The sequence below is a fragment of the Crocodylus siamensis genome, chromosome 3, assembly GCF_052110815.1.
Source record: "Crocodylus siamensis isolate JL-2025a chromosome 3, ASM5211081v1, whole genome shotgun sequence".
Taxonomy (NCBI): Eukaryota; Metazoa; Chordata; order Crocodylia; family Crocodylidae; genus Crocodylus; species Crocodylus siamensis.
The window spans coordinates 3,844,551-3,861,590 of record NC_143397.1 but is presented as its reverse complement, the minus strand read 5'-3'; the positions used below and the strand labels follow the sequence as shown (position 1 = coordinate 3,861,590).

At 43.2% G+C, this 17,040-nt stretch overlaps 1 protein-coding gene and 4 non-coding genes across 11 annotated transcripts in view; all 5 read right to left on the bottom strand.

Annotated features, from left to right (window-relative positions):
• Positions 1-17,040, bottom strand: part of UBAP2 (ubiquitin associated protein 2) — a 124,950-nt gene that overhangs the window by 30,712 nt on the left and 77,198 nt on the right. For all 7 annotated transcript variants that reach the window (XM_090037601.1, XM_090037603.1, XM_090037600.1 and 4 more), the window contains exons 10-17: positions 16,973-17,040; positions 14,903-15,092; positions 13,604-13,823; positions 11,773-12,047; positions 11,107-11,279; positions 9,278-9,485; positions 8,258-8,297; positions 2,826-3,009 (exon numbers count right to left, since the gene is read on the bottom strand). In XM_090037601.1, the coding sequence (XP_089893727.1) occupies positions 2,826-3,009; positions 8,258-8,297; positions 9,278-9,485; positions 11,107-11,279; positions 11,773-12,047; positions 13,604-13,823; positions 14,903-15,092; positions 16,973-17,040 (1,358 nt within the window). The remainder of the gene's footprint in view (positions 1-2,825; positions 3,010-8,257; positions 8,298-9,277; positions 9,486-11,106; positions 11,280-11,772; positions 12,048-13,603; positions 13,824-14,902; positions 15,093-16,972) is intronic.
• On the bottom strand, positions 1,598-1,680 carry LOC149867936 (small nucleolar RNA SNORD121A). Its single transcript, XR_016441538.1, has one exon. It is a non-coding gene; the product is annotated as a small nucleolar RNA SNORD121A (small nucleolar RNA).
• Positions 4,424-4,504, bottom strand: LOC149867935 (small nucleolar RNA SNORD121A). Its single transcript, XR_016441540.1, has one exon. It is a non-coding gene; the product is annotated as a small nucleolar RNA SNORD121A (small nucleolar RNA).
• LOC149867934 (small nucleolar RNA SNORD121A) lies at positions 11,560-11,645 on the bottom strand. Its single transcript, XR_016441537.1, has one exon. It is a non-coding gene; the product is annotated as a small nucleolar RNA SNORD121A (small nucleolar RNA).
• Positions 14,471-14,552, bottom strand: LOC149867933 (small nucleolar RNA SNORD121A). Its single transcript, XR_016441539.1, has one exon. It is a non-coding gene; the product is annotated as a small nucleolar RNA SNORD121A (small nucleolar RNA).

The window sequence follows — 17,040 nt, the reverse complement described above, 5'->3', positions numbered from 1 at the left end:
TGACGCAGTGCAGTTTGCCTGAGCTCATGTGCAGAGCAGACTTGATTGATAGTGTCTGCTCCAAAGCGACAGATGTCCAGTGTGGTGCTGGAAAAGAACTACATGTTTAAATGCCCCAAGATAATACCATCCCAAAACTACCTTGCACTCAGAGTACGTGCACAGAAAACTCATTCAGTTTGACAAGAATGTTCTAAACTATTTAAACAAATTAAAAGCCTGGAGGAAAAGAAAAAAAAAGAAAAAAAAATCAGAACACAGTAAGATATCCATTACATGTTATATCCACAAAGGACATCCCAAGTAGAAAGATAATTAAAAGATACAGTTAGAGTTTTCAGCAAAGACCAGTTCAAGAAAAACCAGTGGCTGAACAGGTGTTTACAGGTATCAGAAGATACCAGAGCAACTTTAAGTCTGTCTAATTTCTACTGCTGCAGGAAAGCATCCACTTTCTAAACGTAGTTAACCTTGTTTAATAAAACTGTTTATTTCTAAAGGCCCAAATAACTCCCTGTTTACAATGAGGACACGCTGTCTTTTCGGGACAGGTAAAAAATCATAAAAGAAGATCTCGGCACTGGAAGACAAGCAAACAAGTGGTAAGTTACTTGCTTCACACACCATCAGAACAGCCCTCCATCAGACTAAATCTCCTCCTCAGAAGCCCCTTAGCAAAAATTAAGGGAAGAAATCTCCATGCCTCCTGCTAGTTGTGAAGTGTGTATAGCAGAAGGAAAACTGCTTTCCCAATGTCTATATTTTCCAGACAGCCAACCACATTCAAACTCCTGACCTTAACCTTTTGACCAGCTCATCTACCCTGTACTGCAGTTTTTCTTCCTTGATTTACACTTCTGCTATTTCCAGCACAGGAGGTTTGCAGCTCAATTACTTTTACCTTCAACATCCTTTTAATTCCTGGTGAAAACACTCCTCTGCTAAGAAAATGTTGGCATAGACTCTTGTAAAGGACCTAGCTTTAAGAAGCAACCTCATTCTACGTACAACAGACCACTCTCAACCTCCTAGCCTGAATGCCAACAGGAAGGCCTGTCCCAAGTGGCAGTCTTATAAAAGCCCCTGTGCTAGGTAGAGAAAGCTTGTTCTTAAGTGTTTCTGGTGACAAGCAGCTACACCTTTACTCCAGGTGCAAAAAATCAGAACTTGCCCAAAATGAGAATACAAAGCCACAAACCGGAGAAGGAAATTAACTTCAAACTGGGTCGTCTCACAACACCTTCATGTTTCCTTCCTATCAGAGGTATGACAATAAAGCAGACCCACTCGCATCAAAAGGAGGGAAGAGAATTGCCCTAAATACAATTAAATACTTCAAGACTTTTCTTGGAGATGCTCATGACTAGTCACAAGGCCGAGTTAAGTGCAAGGGACATAGCCTGGCAGAGGGCTGGCTACTTTTGGCAGCTGGAGAATCCCACAAGGCCTGGCAGTCTCACTCCCATTCTCTGATGCCCTTCCCATACTGCAGCTATCAGGATAGCAACGTGCCAGAAGAAAAAAGTGGGTCCGTCGTGCATAAGTAGTTTAGGACGCATATTCCCTAGAGAGATTCAGATTCATCATGAGACACGCAACTGAAAAGACTCAGACTCCAGAGCTGTCTGCACATACAAGTCAGGTATGTGCTTGGAAGTGAGGCATCACCGTTTTTTCAGGTTGCTCAAAAGATTTACCACCGCCCAATCCAAACCTGAATGGCTACCAAAGTGCATAGCTCAGCCTTGCCAAGTGGTTTGGGGTCCTTTCAAAGGTAAGGTGCTACCACAGAACCAGAGATTTTTCTAGGGTGAATGGAATAATACTCATTACGTGGGGTTTCCTCTAATACCATGGCATCAGTACAAAAGGGCAATGACCATTCACTGAGAGATGGACAAGACCAATAAGGGTTTATGCAATCCACAGCTAGACTCTAGAAATAAGGTGCAGAAATCAGGATCTCTTATGTTGGAGAATGAAAGTCTTAATCGTATGCAGTGGGACTCGAACAGCTAGCACACAAGAACCAAAACCATGATGGACTGAATTTCCAGAGCAATCCTAGTTTTCACATTTCCTCAAGGAAATATCTGAGCAAGAGCCACTCTCAACCCCGAGTCTCAACCAACACTTTCCTCCCCACCCCAACCTTTTAAAAAATGTGAGTAGTGAGGATAAAGCTACAATTAAAATATTTAAAACGAGTCAGAAAAGTTGCCTAGGACTGGACTTTTACACCTGACGAAGTATTGGCTAAACCAGACTGAATGTGCTTGCTCTCATCTGATCTTGGGGTTTGGAAGCCTTTGGTCTGGCCAGTCCTCAGCTAGGAGATCACCCTGGAATGAGAGATCCCACAGACTCAAGCCAAGGCATCTTGGCAAATATCAGATCATAGGAACCAAAACGGGTGGCAAGGCTTCATTTGGCCTATCAACACTGCTGCACAGATGGACAGGAATAGATGGAAGGAAAATACTGGCCAAATCAACAGCAGGTACTATGAAAAAAAAGTGGGGAAAACACAGACCAGGAGCTGTATACAAGAGTCTCCTTTTAAAGTAACATGGTCTCTAACACAATATTGCTTTCAGATCTACATAAGACTCCAGGTGCAGTGATCTGCGAATATACTACCACAGACAGGTGTTATGCAGTTCACATTTTGCCACCAGAATCATGACCTTGGTCCTTTTTGGATTCCTGTCCTAATTTACATCACAACAAGATAAGGATCCCAATCTCTGAAGCTGTAGTACCAACTCGCTCTGTCCATCTTGCACACAGGGCCGGTATTCCCTTCCTCACATATCCTACTGTACCTGCTTAACTGGGAGAGCGAGCTGCTGGCCAAGTCGCTGGACTGAGGCAAGCTGGGTAATGTTGCCGTGTGCTGCGGTGCTGAAGGCAGAAGCGAAGCAGTGGTGGATGCCACGCTGGGAAGAGACCCTGCAGTAGGCAGCGAGGGTGAGGGCTCTGTCTTAGACACTGGAACTGATGAAGTAGCTGCAAGTTAAAAAAACCATTCAGAGAGGAATTCAAGCACACCTAACATGACAGGCAGGGCTCAGGGACACGGGGTCTCTCAAGGCAAGGTAGAATATTCCAACTGATCCATAAACATGCAACACATGGGTACTAGGAAATTTAGGACTAATTCTTGCAACAACTTTTCATCACAACTTTGCCAATATCCTTTTATTTTCTTCATAGCAGGTTCATGATCTTCACTGGTCGATTTTTAACAAATAACATTCCTTATAGTTTCTTCCTGTCACTTTGCTGTACTTCTGCATGCACCTGCAGGTCTTACTGCCCACACAAGCCCTCGTAGTGGAGTCCAGTCCTTTCAAATTCCACTTTGCCTATGTGGCTCCCACACACACCAACGCTCTACCGAGCTTCCTCGTGCCGTTGGACCTTCGCCTGCCTCCACCTCCCCAGAACATCCTCCACAGTCTTCGTACAACCTCCACCTCCTCCTCAGAGTCCTTCCTCAAGATTCACCGATTTTGGGAACTGATTATTCCAACCCTCATTGTAGGTTTTTGTATAAACAGCATTACTTACCAAATGCAAACAACTCCTAGCTATAAAAAGCACATTCACCAAGCTCAATACAAAGAGAGAGGCACTACTGGCTTGTGTGGAACTAAAATAACATTCTGCAACTTCCATAATCCTCCTTCCTTCTTCCCATATCACCCAACTCTTGTAAAGTCTCATCTGCAAAGCATAAGCTCCTTGAGATAAGGATCTGCTGTGTATGTCTAAATCTACACGTACCTTTTATCAGAAATAAAAAAAATCATCATCTACAAACCACAGCAACCACCTCAGCCCCCATTCTCTTTTAAACCACTGCAAGCAAGTTTAAGGTTGGTCAGATCACAAACGCAGCAAGCAGAATTTATCAAAGCTGGGCAGAAATGCAGTACCTTTTTTCAAACACTGGCTTTAAAAATTGGTGGAGGTGCTGACAATGAAACAAAATAAGCCACAATCAAGTATGGCGCTGTACCACTGAAAAGTTTCAGTGACCAAACAGCTAACTGATATAGCCTTGTTTTTCACCCACCCTGGAAATGCTACTTTCCGCTGCATGCAAGCTAAAAATCATTGCCTCATTATGAAGTTACCTTTCCAAGAGACTGGTGCTGTGTGATGTTTAGATGAACAATTCTAGCATGCTAAGGGAAACATCCTGCTCAATCTATGCCATTAATGTGTGACATCCCAGGAAGGCCCTCAATTAAAAATATACCCAGGCGCTCACTTGACCTGCATACTGAAATTCAGTCATCCATCATTAACATCTGAAAGGCCAGTGGGACACTGTATCCTTGTGCAACTTGATTTATTTCAGTGAACTTCCCTAGGTTAGTTAGACCTAATAAAATGCACGTCTACAAAGAACAAAAGGAAGAAGACTCAGTGTTAAGCATGTCCTCCATGGAAATGGGATATGTGCTTGGAACTTAACCATCATTGTCTTCTCATGCTATTAGTCTGTGATTTCCCTCAAGGTGCCATGACAAACTCTGCACAAACAGATAAGAACAATGTCTGCCTTGCCAAGCTTATAATCCGATATTACAAGGGGCAGTGTCAGAGATAAGATGAGGGACCAGAGGGCATTAAAAAAAATATCAAAGTAAGTTTTTGTGGGAAGTGAATGCACTGTTGGATGATGCCCATTTAAATAAATGATACCCACTAGTCCCAACGGACAATCCAATGCTGGCTGACTGACTGACTTGCTGGCATCGAAGCAGAACCGTGGCTTGAGATAGAGTCCGAAAAGAGATGGTGTAGACCAATCAATTCAGTTAAGGTGTTGCCTGCAAAGGGGGGTGGGCACAGAAGGCAGCACAGGGAAGAGTGAGAGACTCTTGAATGGATGAACAAGGCTGGCATCCTTTGCAGAGGAAGTGGCAACTATTACACTGTATAAGCCAACAGGGTAGAGGGAGAGTGTTATGAAGGACCTTGGAAGGGAAAAGGTGCTTGAGCATGATGAAAGCCAGGGAAGGGAAACAAAAGGAGTAATGTAGGCAAGGCAATAAATCACCATATGATGAATGGCTAGGAAGGCTGAGAGACATCATGATTTAGACCAGTGGAAGCTGACCCTTTTTGGCAGGTGTGCCACAAATTGGCCCCACCTTCTCCAAATGTCACTCTGATTTCCTTCCCCTGCCCAATTAGCTGCTTTGCTCTGGAATCCCTGCTCTATCAGTCACTGGGCTGCCTACCCCCTCCCTGGTCTGCAGTGCACCACACACAGAAGCTACCCCTGGCCACTTGGGCTACAGGTTGACCATCCCCGATTTAGACAAGAGGAGATTACAATAGCAATTACAATTACAATTTACAATGACAAGAGGAGATGTGGGGGGATGTGGGTGCACTAGAAGGGTGCAATAGGCTACAAACTGACCTTGACAGATTGCAACGGTGGGCGGATGAGAATAGGATGGGGTTTAACACTGATAAGTGCAAGGTGTTGCACATGGGGAGGAAGAACCGGCACCACACTTACAGGTTGGGGAACTCCCCTCTTGCCAGCACGGAGACGGAAAAGGATCTTGGAGTCGTCATTGACTCCACGATGAACATGGGCCGGCAGTGTGGGGAGGCAGTCAAGAAGGCCAATCGTACCCTGTCATGCATCCACAGATGCATCTCGAGCAGGTCCAGGGAGGTGATCCTCCCCCTCTATGCGGCACTGGTCAGGCCGCAGCTGGAGTACTGCGTCCAGTTCTGGGCGCCACACTTCAAGAGGGACGTGGACAATATGGAAAGAGTTCAGAGGAGGGCCACTCGTATGATCAGGGGTCAGCAGGGCAGGCCTTATGAGGATAGGCTACGGGACCTGAACCTGTTTAGCCTCCACAAGAGAAGGTTAAGGGGGGGACCTTGTGGCCTGCTACAAACTGGTCAGGGGGGATCAGCAGGTATTGGGGGAGTCCCTGTTCCCCCGTGCGCTGCCAGGAGTGACCAGGAATAACGGTCACAAACTGGCGGAGGGGAAGTTTAGATTAGATATTAGGAGGCGCTACTTCACAGTCAGGGCGGCTAGGGCCTGGAACCAGCTTCCAGGGGAAGTGGTGCAGGCTCCTAGCCTGGGGATTTTTAAAAGGAAGTTAGATGAGCACCTTGCCGGGGTCATCTGACCCCGGTGCTCTTTCCTGCTAAGGCAGGGGGTCGGACTAGATGATCTACCTAGGTCCCTTCCGACTCTAGCTACTATGAAACTATGAAACTATAGCCAAGATACAGAATAAGGACTTGGACTAGAATTTTAACATCATGGACAGAAAACAAGGTCATAACTTGTATTACAGAGGAAAAAAAGAGAATGGTTTGGCTACAGACTGGACAGTGAAGTAAGGAAATGAGTCTCCTTGTTATGGATTCAAAAAGCAGAAAAAACAGTAGTGCTCCTTAGCCCTCCTGCAGTCACAGGACAGGATTAGGGGTGGGTATTATATAGAGGCTGGTTTCTGGAACAACATGCAACTCAAGTGTCACAAGGTCATCCAAGGACAGTTTGTTTTCCATATCAAAAGGCAGAGACATTGAAGTGGTTCTATCAAGACCTAGCTTTTATTACTTGGATTTTTACCCTCTAATTACAAAGCAGGTCACTGTACTGTAGCACATCTGACTTGTGCAATTTGTGTGCAGGTGAGAAGTACATTTCCAGTTTGAAAACAAACAGTTTTATGCATTTTGGGAGCAACTGAGTTGGTAACTCCCCAGACCTACATGCTATTCCCTGCCCTCCTCCAAATGAATGCAATGCCAGTGAAGCACATCAGGTTTACTGAGCTGGATACTCAAGCTCTCCATTTGTAGGGTGACCATATGGTCCAGATTGGCAGGGACAGTCCTGAAGGCTGGTCCTGGCTGGCTGGGGCAGGGAGGCAGAGTGGCAGGAGCTATGAAATAGCAAGCCCCAGCAGACAGCTAAATTTCCCATTGACACGAATTATTACTTCACAGGTGATTACTAACACCTGTGAAGTAAAGAATAATGGATTATTAACACACCACCATTTCCACCCTGCAGCCTGCAGAGGGGGGCAGTGTCCCAGATTTCACACTGTCCCATGTGGTCACCTTACCCATTTAAAGAACCTGTATAAAAAAGGCATTAAAAGGTCAAGGTGCCCCCTCTCTGATGCCAAGCATGACTGTCTGGGAGGCAGATGCCTCCCAGAAGCTGGCAAGGGCACAAAGTACAAATGAGGGAGAGATGAATCTGTGCACGTCTTGTGGAAAACAGCGCAGATAAGGAAAGACGGGGCACATAAACGACCCATTTTTTGGGGGGAATGAGAGTAACCCCAGGGAGCCAACCTTTAACAAAGACCAAGATAAGGACCCAAACGACCCTCTGAATGCCTGGCATTTGTACACTTGCTTGCACCGCAATATTAGGTGCTTTTAAAAGTGCCCAGCACTGCGGTGCATGCAGTTGTCTAAGTGGCAAAATGCACATCAGGGCTGAGAATGTGGCAGCAGCGTGCTTCTGAACTAAAACACATTGAAGGTGTTTTAGTTCAAAAGCACACCACTGCCATTTTATGTGTTGACACGCATTTTGCCACTTGTACAACTGAACGCAGTACAGCAGTGACCATCAGGTTGCATGGGGAGCAGACTCAATTAATCGAGTCTGCTCCGACCTACCGGATCTCCGGCACATCACGGGTCAAAAACATATGTGTATAAATGCCCAGGATATTCTGACTACAACAGAACAAGTCATCCAGCAGAGGGAGCATGTCAGCCAGCCATCCCTCCAGAAGCATGCTGTGACCAAGGAGGCTGGCACAGTAAAGAGTAAAACAACAAAGCAAAGCCACAATCTTTTTTACTGCTAATAAAAAAAGGCAGAAATCTGAGCTTTCCAAATGATAGTGGGAAAGCTGGTAAAAATGCCTAACCGCATTCAACCCGCATGCAGGAATGAAAGAGTAAAATTAGCAGCCTCCCAACACCAGCCCGCATTCCACATCTGGGCCTAGAATTAGTCAAGCTGATTTCACATTTTACTATTAGCCAAGAAAATTAGCAGCCTGTTCTTGCAAGCACAACATAAACCAAACTGTTCAGCCAAAAATTACACAGGGACAGCTGGACAAAACCTGAAACTAGCTATCATTATTGCCATTGGGTAAATACAGAGGGGGTCCAGAAGGGTCAAAAAAGCAGGTCTGTATATGATGGAGTTACGGAAACTTACTGTCAAGTGTTGGCTGTGTTCGAACACCACTGTGCCCATTCTGCAAACAAAGGAAAAATGAATTAGTCAACCCCTTTGTGGAGGTGATATTAGATACTCGATGTTCACGTATTTAGCAAGCTTTGTCACTAAGTCTCCCATTTCTTTGCCATTTGAAATGAATGTAAACAAGTCATTAGTGTTCCTTGAACTTCACTATCCAAGAAAGGGGTCTTAGGTGGGAAGTCTGCAGGGATGCACATACAGAACTGCTCAAACTATGTCCATGTGAAGGAGGCCAAGGGGTAAAATACACATGATACAAACCTCAGGCTCCTGGGAACGACGATGGAAAAAAAGGCCGTAGAATTTAGCAACACAAGAGAAACTTGCCTCCCTAACAGGCCATACTACTGCAGCTATCCAAATCATGCAGATCAATGGGAAGACTAAAACACTGCACTGGAAGATAAGGTTGGAGAAGAAAGTAGTTGCTTGGATCATTCTGGAGTACAAAATTGGGTATTTGCATTTAATCCTCATGACCAGAGAGGAGCTGGTTCAGAAGACGAGTGTGGCTGGGCCGCTAACAGAGGTCAGAGAATAATTAAGCTTGAAGTCCTTCCCAGAAGGCACACCAAGCTATATAAAGGCAGTGTTACTGTTCTTTAAGAAAGGCCTTGTGATCTTTAATATGTAAATGTGCAAATTCTACTTAGTCTTTTATTCTTCTATTTCATCAAAACTTTACACCATGGTACTGCCCAAAAGCCAAAGCCAATTTGATCTCCACTGTGCGCGCAGTGTACAAATGTAATACATGGAGGTTTTTACTCTTAAACTGCACTGACAAGGTACCGTACTTGCTGCGTAATGTGAATTTATTTATATATTTTTTAAAAACACAACTCGCGTTTCAGGGTGAGTGTTTCACAACCCACAGTCAGAATGGTAGCTAGCGCAATTTGATATATCAAAATATGTACCCCGGACTAACGGCTAGACCCTGTTCAAGATCCCTGGCATCTGAAACCTACTCACCGTGGCTGCGACAGGGGTTGTTTCCGATGGAGCCATGGAACTTTGGTATGCTATCCTGCTATGCACAGCTGTCTGGTCATAGGAGGAAGTTGTTACTGGGCTAGTGCTCTGAGATGAGCAGGTCAGACTGGAAGAGGTGATGGCAGAGGTTGTATAGGTGGACTCCTGTACTGTATTGGATATTGGCAAAGAGGTATTCAAAGGATCACTAAAAAAAAAGTAAAAGTCATTTAACATTTTGGTAAATGCCACCTGAAACACCTTCCCCAAAATAGCAGCTGCCACACAGTAATCTAGAACTGAATACACAGTTGCTCAGCTAGAAGTTGCTCACACTAGATAACCCAAATGAGACGGAGAATCTATCATTTTGCCTAGGTCCGCATTAATCAGTTTCCATTTCCAAGCTAGCATCTGCACTGAGCAACAGGGGGCATTTCTCCCACCCAAGACCAGAGTTGAGGCATCAGCACTTAACTACATTTTGTCATCCCATATTTCATTCTATCTCCTCATAAAGGGACTATCAATTATTATTATATTCCTGCTTTCTGAATCAGCCTGGGTCTAGAGAGGCCATTTCCATGGTGAGAAGACTGTTAACCTGAGCCCCCTGAAAACTGCAAAAGCATTCTAGCCCAATAAACAAACAGAAGACACAGTCTGAAAGTAGCTTTCTGTTTTCCAAAATTAAAAGCATGACAAAAGCATTGCAAGATTTTGGGTGCAAACAGTCTCTACATATTGGTATCAGAGACCAACTCAGTTGGACCACAGGTCAGACCAAGAGCTTTAAGCAATACATTTAAATACAGTGCTGCAAACATGACAATTTAAAAACCAATTAAAATTTGTTTCTCTGAAAAAAATTCTGATCTTTTAACACTTTACTCTCTCCAGCACCACTGCAGACCTATAGGACTGGTGTGGATTCCACAGGAAGGCTGCTAGATTAAAAACCTCTTTTTGAAAGCTAAATTTCCTTGCCTGCAATACAAACTTTAAAGACAGTTCACACTGAAATACTAGTAGGTGGCTTATTTTTCATGATGTTGGATACTGAAACGAGACATTTCTCCAGTTTTGTTTATAATCTCTTTCTAATGCATGCCTCTTGGGCTTTGGTGCATCAGCAGAATGCTTCAGTGTTTGGTCTGCAAAAATTACAAGGGCAATTTTAAAAAGAAAAAAACCTGTCTGGGATTTTAAAAACATTTAAAATCAACAGAAGTTTTGTAAATGTTTATTTTTTCTATCAAACTCCGGATAAACTTTAAGAAAGGACAGTTTACATTGAAACAAAACCACAGAAGAACATTCAGGGAGGCAAATATACATGGCTGGTATGTTTGTATTGACTCTATTACTGGTTACTTTACTAAAAATAAGTACTTCTGCCTCCTTCAGAGCCCAGCTTCCTTTTTGATCCGCCAGTGACGTCGGATTTATACGTAGGAAGGTATACTGCCATTCTAAGTTGGATTGAGAATGAGCACACGTTGCCGGTGAAGAGCTAAACTCTCAAACAATTTGAGAAATTAGCATTTTAAGTTTATCAGCTTAAAGCAACAGAAGAGGAGCTCCTGAAAGGAATCTTTATGTTCATTTTATCACTGCTCCAAACTGTTTCTGGAAAGAAGACCCTAACTCACATCTACACCTTCCCATTTTAGCTAGCAATCTCTTTCATGCCATTGCATTGTGCTTCCTAAGACAGCTACACGTAGTGTCCGTTGACAGAAGACACCTTTAGCCTCACATGCCTTTTCTGTCACAAGATCGGCCTTGCAGAAAAGGCACAAGGACGCACAAGCGAAACGCATACGTACTTTACAGGTTTGGAGTACAAGCTACCGGTGGGCGCCTGACTGGTATTTTCATTGCTTGGAGCTGATCCAAATTCTGGGAGTGCAGGCTCTGACCCAAACTCCAGGGCTCCAAACTGAACATTTAACCCTGTCACGTCAGCTGATCCAGGCATTTCCACTGCAGAGGCAGGAATCTGGAAAAACAATACACAACTCCTACATCTTCGTGGAAGAAGTCAGTCACCAGAACCACTTCTTTCTCCAAAACTAGCAATGCACTGAAAACAAAGGATCTAATCTGATTACAGGCGCAGGCCTTGCCTTACTTTCACCCACCTAAGAAGTCCTCCAGCTCAGCTCTTCTTTTGTTGGTCCTATATTTCTTTCTGAGGCCTGAAAGATTAGGCCATAGAGTCTTGCGTCTACTAAAAGGTTATTGTGTTCTCAGAATTCACTTCACCATGCCCAAAATTAGTCCAGAAAACTCAGAAGTGGTTGGATTTCCTCATTGAGCAATCCGATATGTGCTTGGAAAAATATAACATCACTGTCTTCTGGACTATAAGCTACACAGTTCTCAGTTGTTATGAGCAAAAACACATGACAACTATTATAAAATCATCTTGTCCCAATCACCTATGTATCCCAAAACAGATTTCCTATCCACTGGGCCGTTGTGTTACCCACCTTAGAAGCTGGGGGTATCCTCCGTTTCGGTGGTTTGATCTGTTTCTGCTGAGTCTGAGGGGCTGACACTGCCTGGTTATCCACAGACATGCTGGGGAGCTGCAGAATTTTGCTAACAGCGGTAGAGCTGTCTACTGGCGATGGCTCTCGGAGCTTTACCTGGGAGGAAAAGGACTCCAACCCAGGAGGAGGAACTGGGACTGATTGCATCTGCTGTTGCTGTCGCTGGCTCAGTTGGCTCAGAACTGGGGACGGTTCAGGCTGGGATTTAAAGTCTAGCCAACATTTTGGGGGGAAAAAACAACACATCAAAAGTTAAAACATCAAACCCCACAGACTAGGCTTTGGGGCTTTTTCTCTATAGTTAAAGAATCAGTTTTATTCCCACCTTTCAAGGCGATTGTTTTACACCACATATAGACTCTGCCATACAACACTGCATTAGTTTGCATGAGCTTCAGAGCCCGAGCGTTACCTTTGCAATCATAAAGGCTGGCAACTTCATTTTGTTCTTCAAATAAAAACAGATTCTAAGGTAACATTTTTCTGAAGTAGAGGATTATTCAGCTATCTATGTGGCCATGCAGCTATATTATATAGAATACCTTACACTACTGGAAAACTTTTGTATTATTCTAGTCAGACTTTACACAGCTCTGCAGCACAAGAAGCTTGCTGCAAATGGCACAAAAATATCTAAAAGTGCAATTCTAAGCAAAAAAACAATTCACGTTTTTCTTGGCAATTCTTGTCTGAGAAATTACCACAATCTAGAGATAATATAAATTCGGCTTCCTGGCTTCCTGATTCTTAGAAGGGGAAATTGCCAAATGCATAAATAGGAGCCTGGCAGCCATGTCCAGCTGAAAGTCAGTAGAAGCTAGATGTCTACCTGCCCTTCATAAATCTCCCCTCAAAATTTCAGTGGATAGAAGAGACTTGCAAGCAATGGCTCAAATGTCTAATCCACAACACAGCAGATCTACAGAATGCTGTTGGTCACACTGTGCCCATTTCTCCTTTCAGCTGCCAAAGTGCATTAGAAGGCAGCTGAAAATACATTCAGATACTTTCCTAATGTTATTTTACATGAATAATTGTAGTTCCTACCACACTGGCTGCTTTCACATTGACAAGATGATAACCAGTCAGAGCACCGCTGGAAGTGACCACATACAGGCAGGCCTTTATTATTTTCTTTACTAATCCTACTCAACTGTGCAATTGTGAATGAAAGGGATTGTGAACTACCTCCTTCTAGACAGAAGGGTTAGGTATCCATGAGGACACATTTCTCATACTGAGATGTGCATTACACAAGAGAACTGGAGAGCCCATCATAAGAAAATATCATTAACATAGTCTAGGACTAAATATGATGTTGCATGTATGTAAGCTCCTCAAGAGGCAGAAGTACAGACAAAATGAGAAAAAACGTTTTTCTTAGGAATACAAAATAACTTTACATTAACAGTCCATTTACAAATAGATTTTTAAAAGTTACTGATTAATAGTTTTTAACAAATGGCTGGTCAATCATTACAGATGAGAGCAACAGGCTTCTTATAACTTTCAACACCTTCCAAGGGTGTACTTAAACATCTACAAAAACACAGCTTACATAACCACTATTTATCATCTTTTATAAACAGAACCTTAGCATAAAGGTGAATAATACATTTGGTCACACATTTAAGAAGCTCATTTCAAAAGAGCGAAGTCATTTCTCAATATTAAAAAAAACCTCTTACATGCATTTCATACTGGAGTCAAAGGTTCACAGACAGAAAAACCAACAAAGCAACCAATCAACCCATGTGCAAACACTTACCAAACTGACTGAGGACAGAAGATTGGGTAATAGGGGGCTTTAGATCCCAGGATGATGTGGTGGTAGTGGTGGTGGTGGTAGTAGTAGAGCTGCTGCTGTTTTGCTGAGAGGTGAACTGACCCAAACCTGGAGATTTCAATTGGTCCAAGATCTGAGATCCAGTGGAGTTTGCCAATTTAGATGATGCAAGTTCTCCAAATGCAGAACAGAGAACTGAAGACTAGGGGAGGAACACACACACAACAATGTTACCACTACTACAGCACCTGTTGATCCTTCTGAATCATGAGCTGTGTGAGAGATCACCCTTTGATGCATGTGCCTAGGCAGGAATACGGAGGAGTGGAGTCTACCCAAACCTTCCATCCTCATTTAGGCCATTGAGACTGAATCCAAAAGCCAAACTGAGTCCAGGCATTTGGCATCTCCATGGCTGTAGTTTTATAAGCACCCAGAAATTGAACCCAGGGCTCCTGTGTGGCAGAGAAGGATTATACCACTGAAACACAGGGGCTACTACTACCACAACAAAAAACAGGTATTTTAGGAACATAGCTCCAAGATAAATGCTTGCTACCAGCAGACTCCTGACAATTTATATTTTAGCCCAAGGCATTAAATAGGGAAAAACAAAACTTAACACTAGCAGCAGACCCAATGCTACTATCTCACTGTTATAGCTCCATCCTCTATTAATGGAAACAGGTTAAAGGTACCAAGCTAAAAATGATGATACACACATACTTTAATTTATACAGTTTCTTAGCATATCATAAAGGTAAAATTTACCAGGGACAGTATTTACTTTTTGTTTGAAAACACATTCAAGTATCTAATTTCTGAACCTAACAAAGAGCAGATTCATTAGCCCAGAAAAGGCAGAAATAGCTGGATTTCCACAGAGCAGTCAGAGATGTGTTTGAAAAATACAACATCATTGTTTCCAGGCTGGGAATTCTATGGTTCAAAAACAAGGTGTCTCATTTTAATCAACATGTAGCAAACATAATTGCTGTACTCTCAGGAATCAATACAAAGCCATTCACTTAGCCTGACAAGTAACAGGCTAGCACACCATAAAAGGTACTTAAGTGTCATCTGATACAGAGTGGATGAAGGGACATTTAGTTCATGTCCCTTTGTCTTCTCACACTTCAAAACCATTTGCAATTGCAATTCTGCCAATACCAAAATACCCTATGAAAGAACAAGGAACCATAGCTGGAGAAGTTGGTTACTTTACTGTTTAAGATTTACTGTCTTAAAAAAAGCCCAGCAGCAGTAATGATTGACTCTTACCAGACTCAGAGCTGTATAGGAGTTTACAGCACTGGAACTTGCAGTTCCTGATGCCATCTGGGTGTTATGTTGGGAATTCGTGAAGACTAAGGCTTGGCCAAAAGTCTGCTGTTGGGGAGACTCAAAGGAGTTGCCTTCTGTTTCTTGGCCAGAAGTCACAGGCTTCTGAAGCAATGTTACCAGATCGATGCTACAAAGGGGGAAAAAGGAGTTAAGATGGTATAAATTACTGAAGCGACTGAAAAATCAGAAAACTAATCAAACAGTTGGGATCTGTGAGAGCCACTGTGCTAGTAACCTTTGTGAATCCTGTCTCTGCCATACACCAGTTCTTAAAGAGATGGCATGCAGGCCCCTGTTTAAATAGAAAGTCCTGTTAGCTGCCGGCTTTTACCGTTTCAAAATTTAAAGAAAACACCTATTTCTGTTCTGCCCTTCAGCATTTCAAAACAGAAATATAGCACAGGCTGAGTATCGTTTCTCTGAGCACATCTAAACCAACTATCACTATAGTAGCCAAGCACCTTTTGGTGTCTGTGACAAGCTAATGGAGTCCCTACATGACTTGAGTAATTGAAGTAAGTGGTAAGAGCTGCCATTTCCCTACTTGAGTGGATCCTGTCACTCACTGCTTCGCATTTCTGCAACAACATCCTCAAGCTGAGGACTGTGCAGCTTTTTACAGAAGACTAATGAGTAACGGTTTCATCCTGGTTAAGATGGGTATACTACCCCCATTTTATACGGGGAAAAAGTAAAAAGCATAGCAACAAAGTTATGAGACTGTGGTCACGTAGGGATTCTACAGCAAAAGCAGGAATGCAACCCAGGCACTGAAACTGCTTCAGGGTAAAATCGCCAATGAGGACATGGAACATCTCTGGGACAGAAAGACATGGGGAGAGGGAAACAAAAACAAAGAAAGGAGGGGACAGACAACATAAGCCCCTAAACCAGGGTTATGCTCCTTACTCCAATGGAGGATTACTGTTTAAAGAATGACGGTAAAAATCTGCCAGTTTAAGTTATATCAGTTGGTGTCCATCCTGGGACAGCCATTTGCTAAAGGCACACAGATTATGATTCACTTCCCCCACTGCTGAGCAGCAAGGTGCAACAACATGCTTACTGCATGAGCTCTTCTAGAATAGTCACGTGACCATCCAATCCCAATTCCAGGCTCCTGTAATCTATACGAGCGTAAAAAACTTAAAATTACACCAAAGTATGTGTTTGCCTGTGTACACCCTTAGTATAGGATCTTGTATGCTACAGCACAGTTGACAGAGCCTAATACAGAAGCAAATGTGCTAAAACATTCTGATTAAAGTTTATCCAAAACACACTGGACTGGTTTTGGCTGGGGCAGTGCTGAAGGTAGTAAAACTGAATATTTTATTGTGGTAGGGCACAGCTCTCAACCTTGTTAGACTGAAGGCACACGCTGGAAAATATGAGTTATTGGCTTTCACTCATTTCTTGAATATGGAAAAAAAATAGAGAAATTCTTCTATTGCAAAGAACTCAGGAAGACCACGGACAGGTTGATGTTTTTGACACCAAGGATTCCTACGTGAAACCTCTAGGTTGCGATTCATGTGTAGGCGTTTGCACACTTAATATTGTGCAGTACCCCACAGCACATTTAGAAAGGATCTCAAGGCACCCTGGTTAAGAATCACTGTAGTAAGGTTATACGAGTACATTTTAAAAGACAACGCTCACATGTGGGTACAAGCTACCAAGAGTTCTTCCAGCAACAAAGAGCAGAACTGAATTTAGGGTACGTGAGCATGACTTGAGGGCCACTTCATAGTTTGTGGAGCTGTTCGCATGAGAACAGTGAGCTATACATGTGCTTTCAAGCAGTAAAAGTAGAAAAGAAAGAACTGTAAAACTCTTACTGGATCACAAGAGTTAACAGAGAACTGCTGTTCTGTTTTACCCAGCATGTGTTTTAAAACATGGCAGAAGCAGGTGTTCCCCTTACTTTGGGGGGCGGGGGGTGGAATTATGTCTATAACAAATGCTTTCAAAACAGTGAAATAAAGACCATTTGAGAGACTTTACCTCTGCCCAGGAGTGACATGGTTTTCAGCTGGAACAGAAGAAGCAGTGAAAACCTTGGTTTCAGAAAG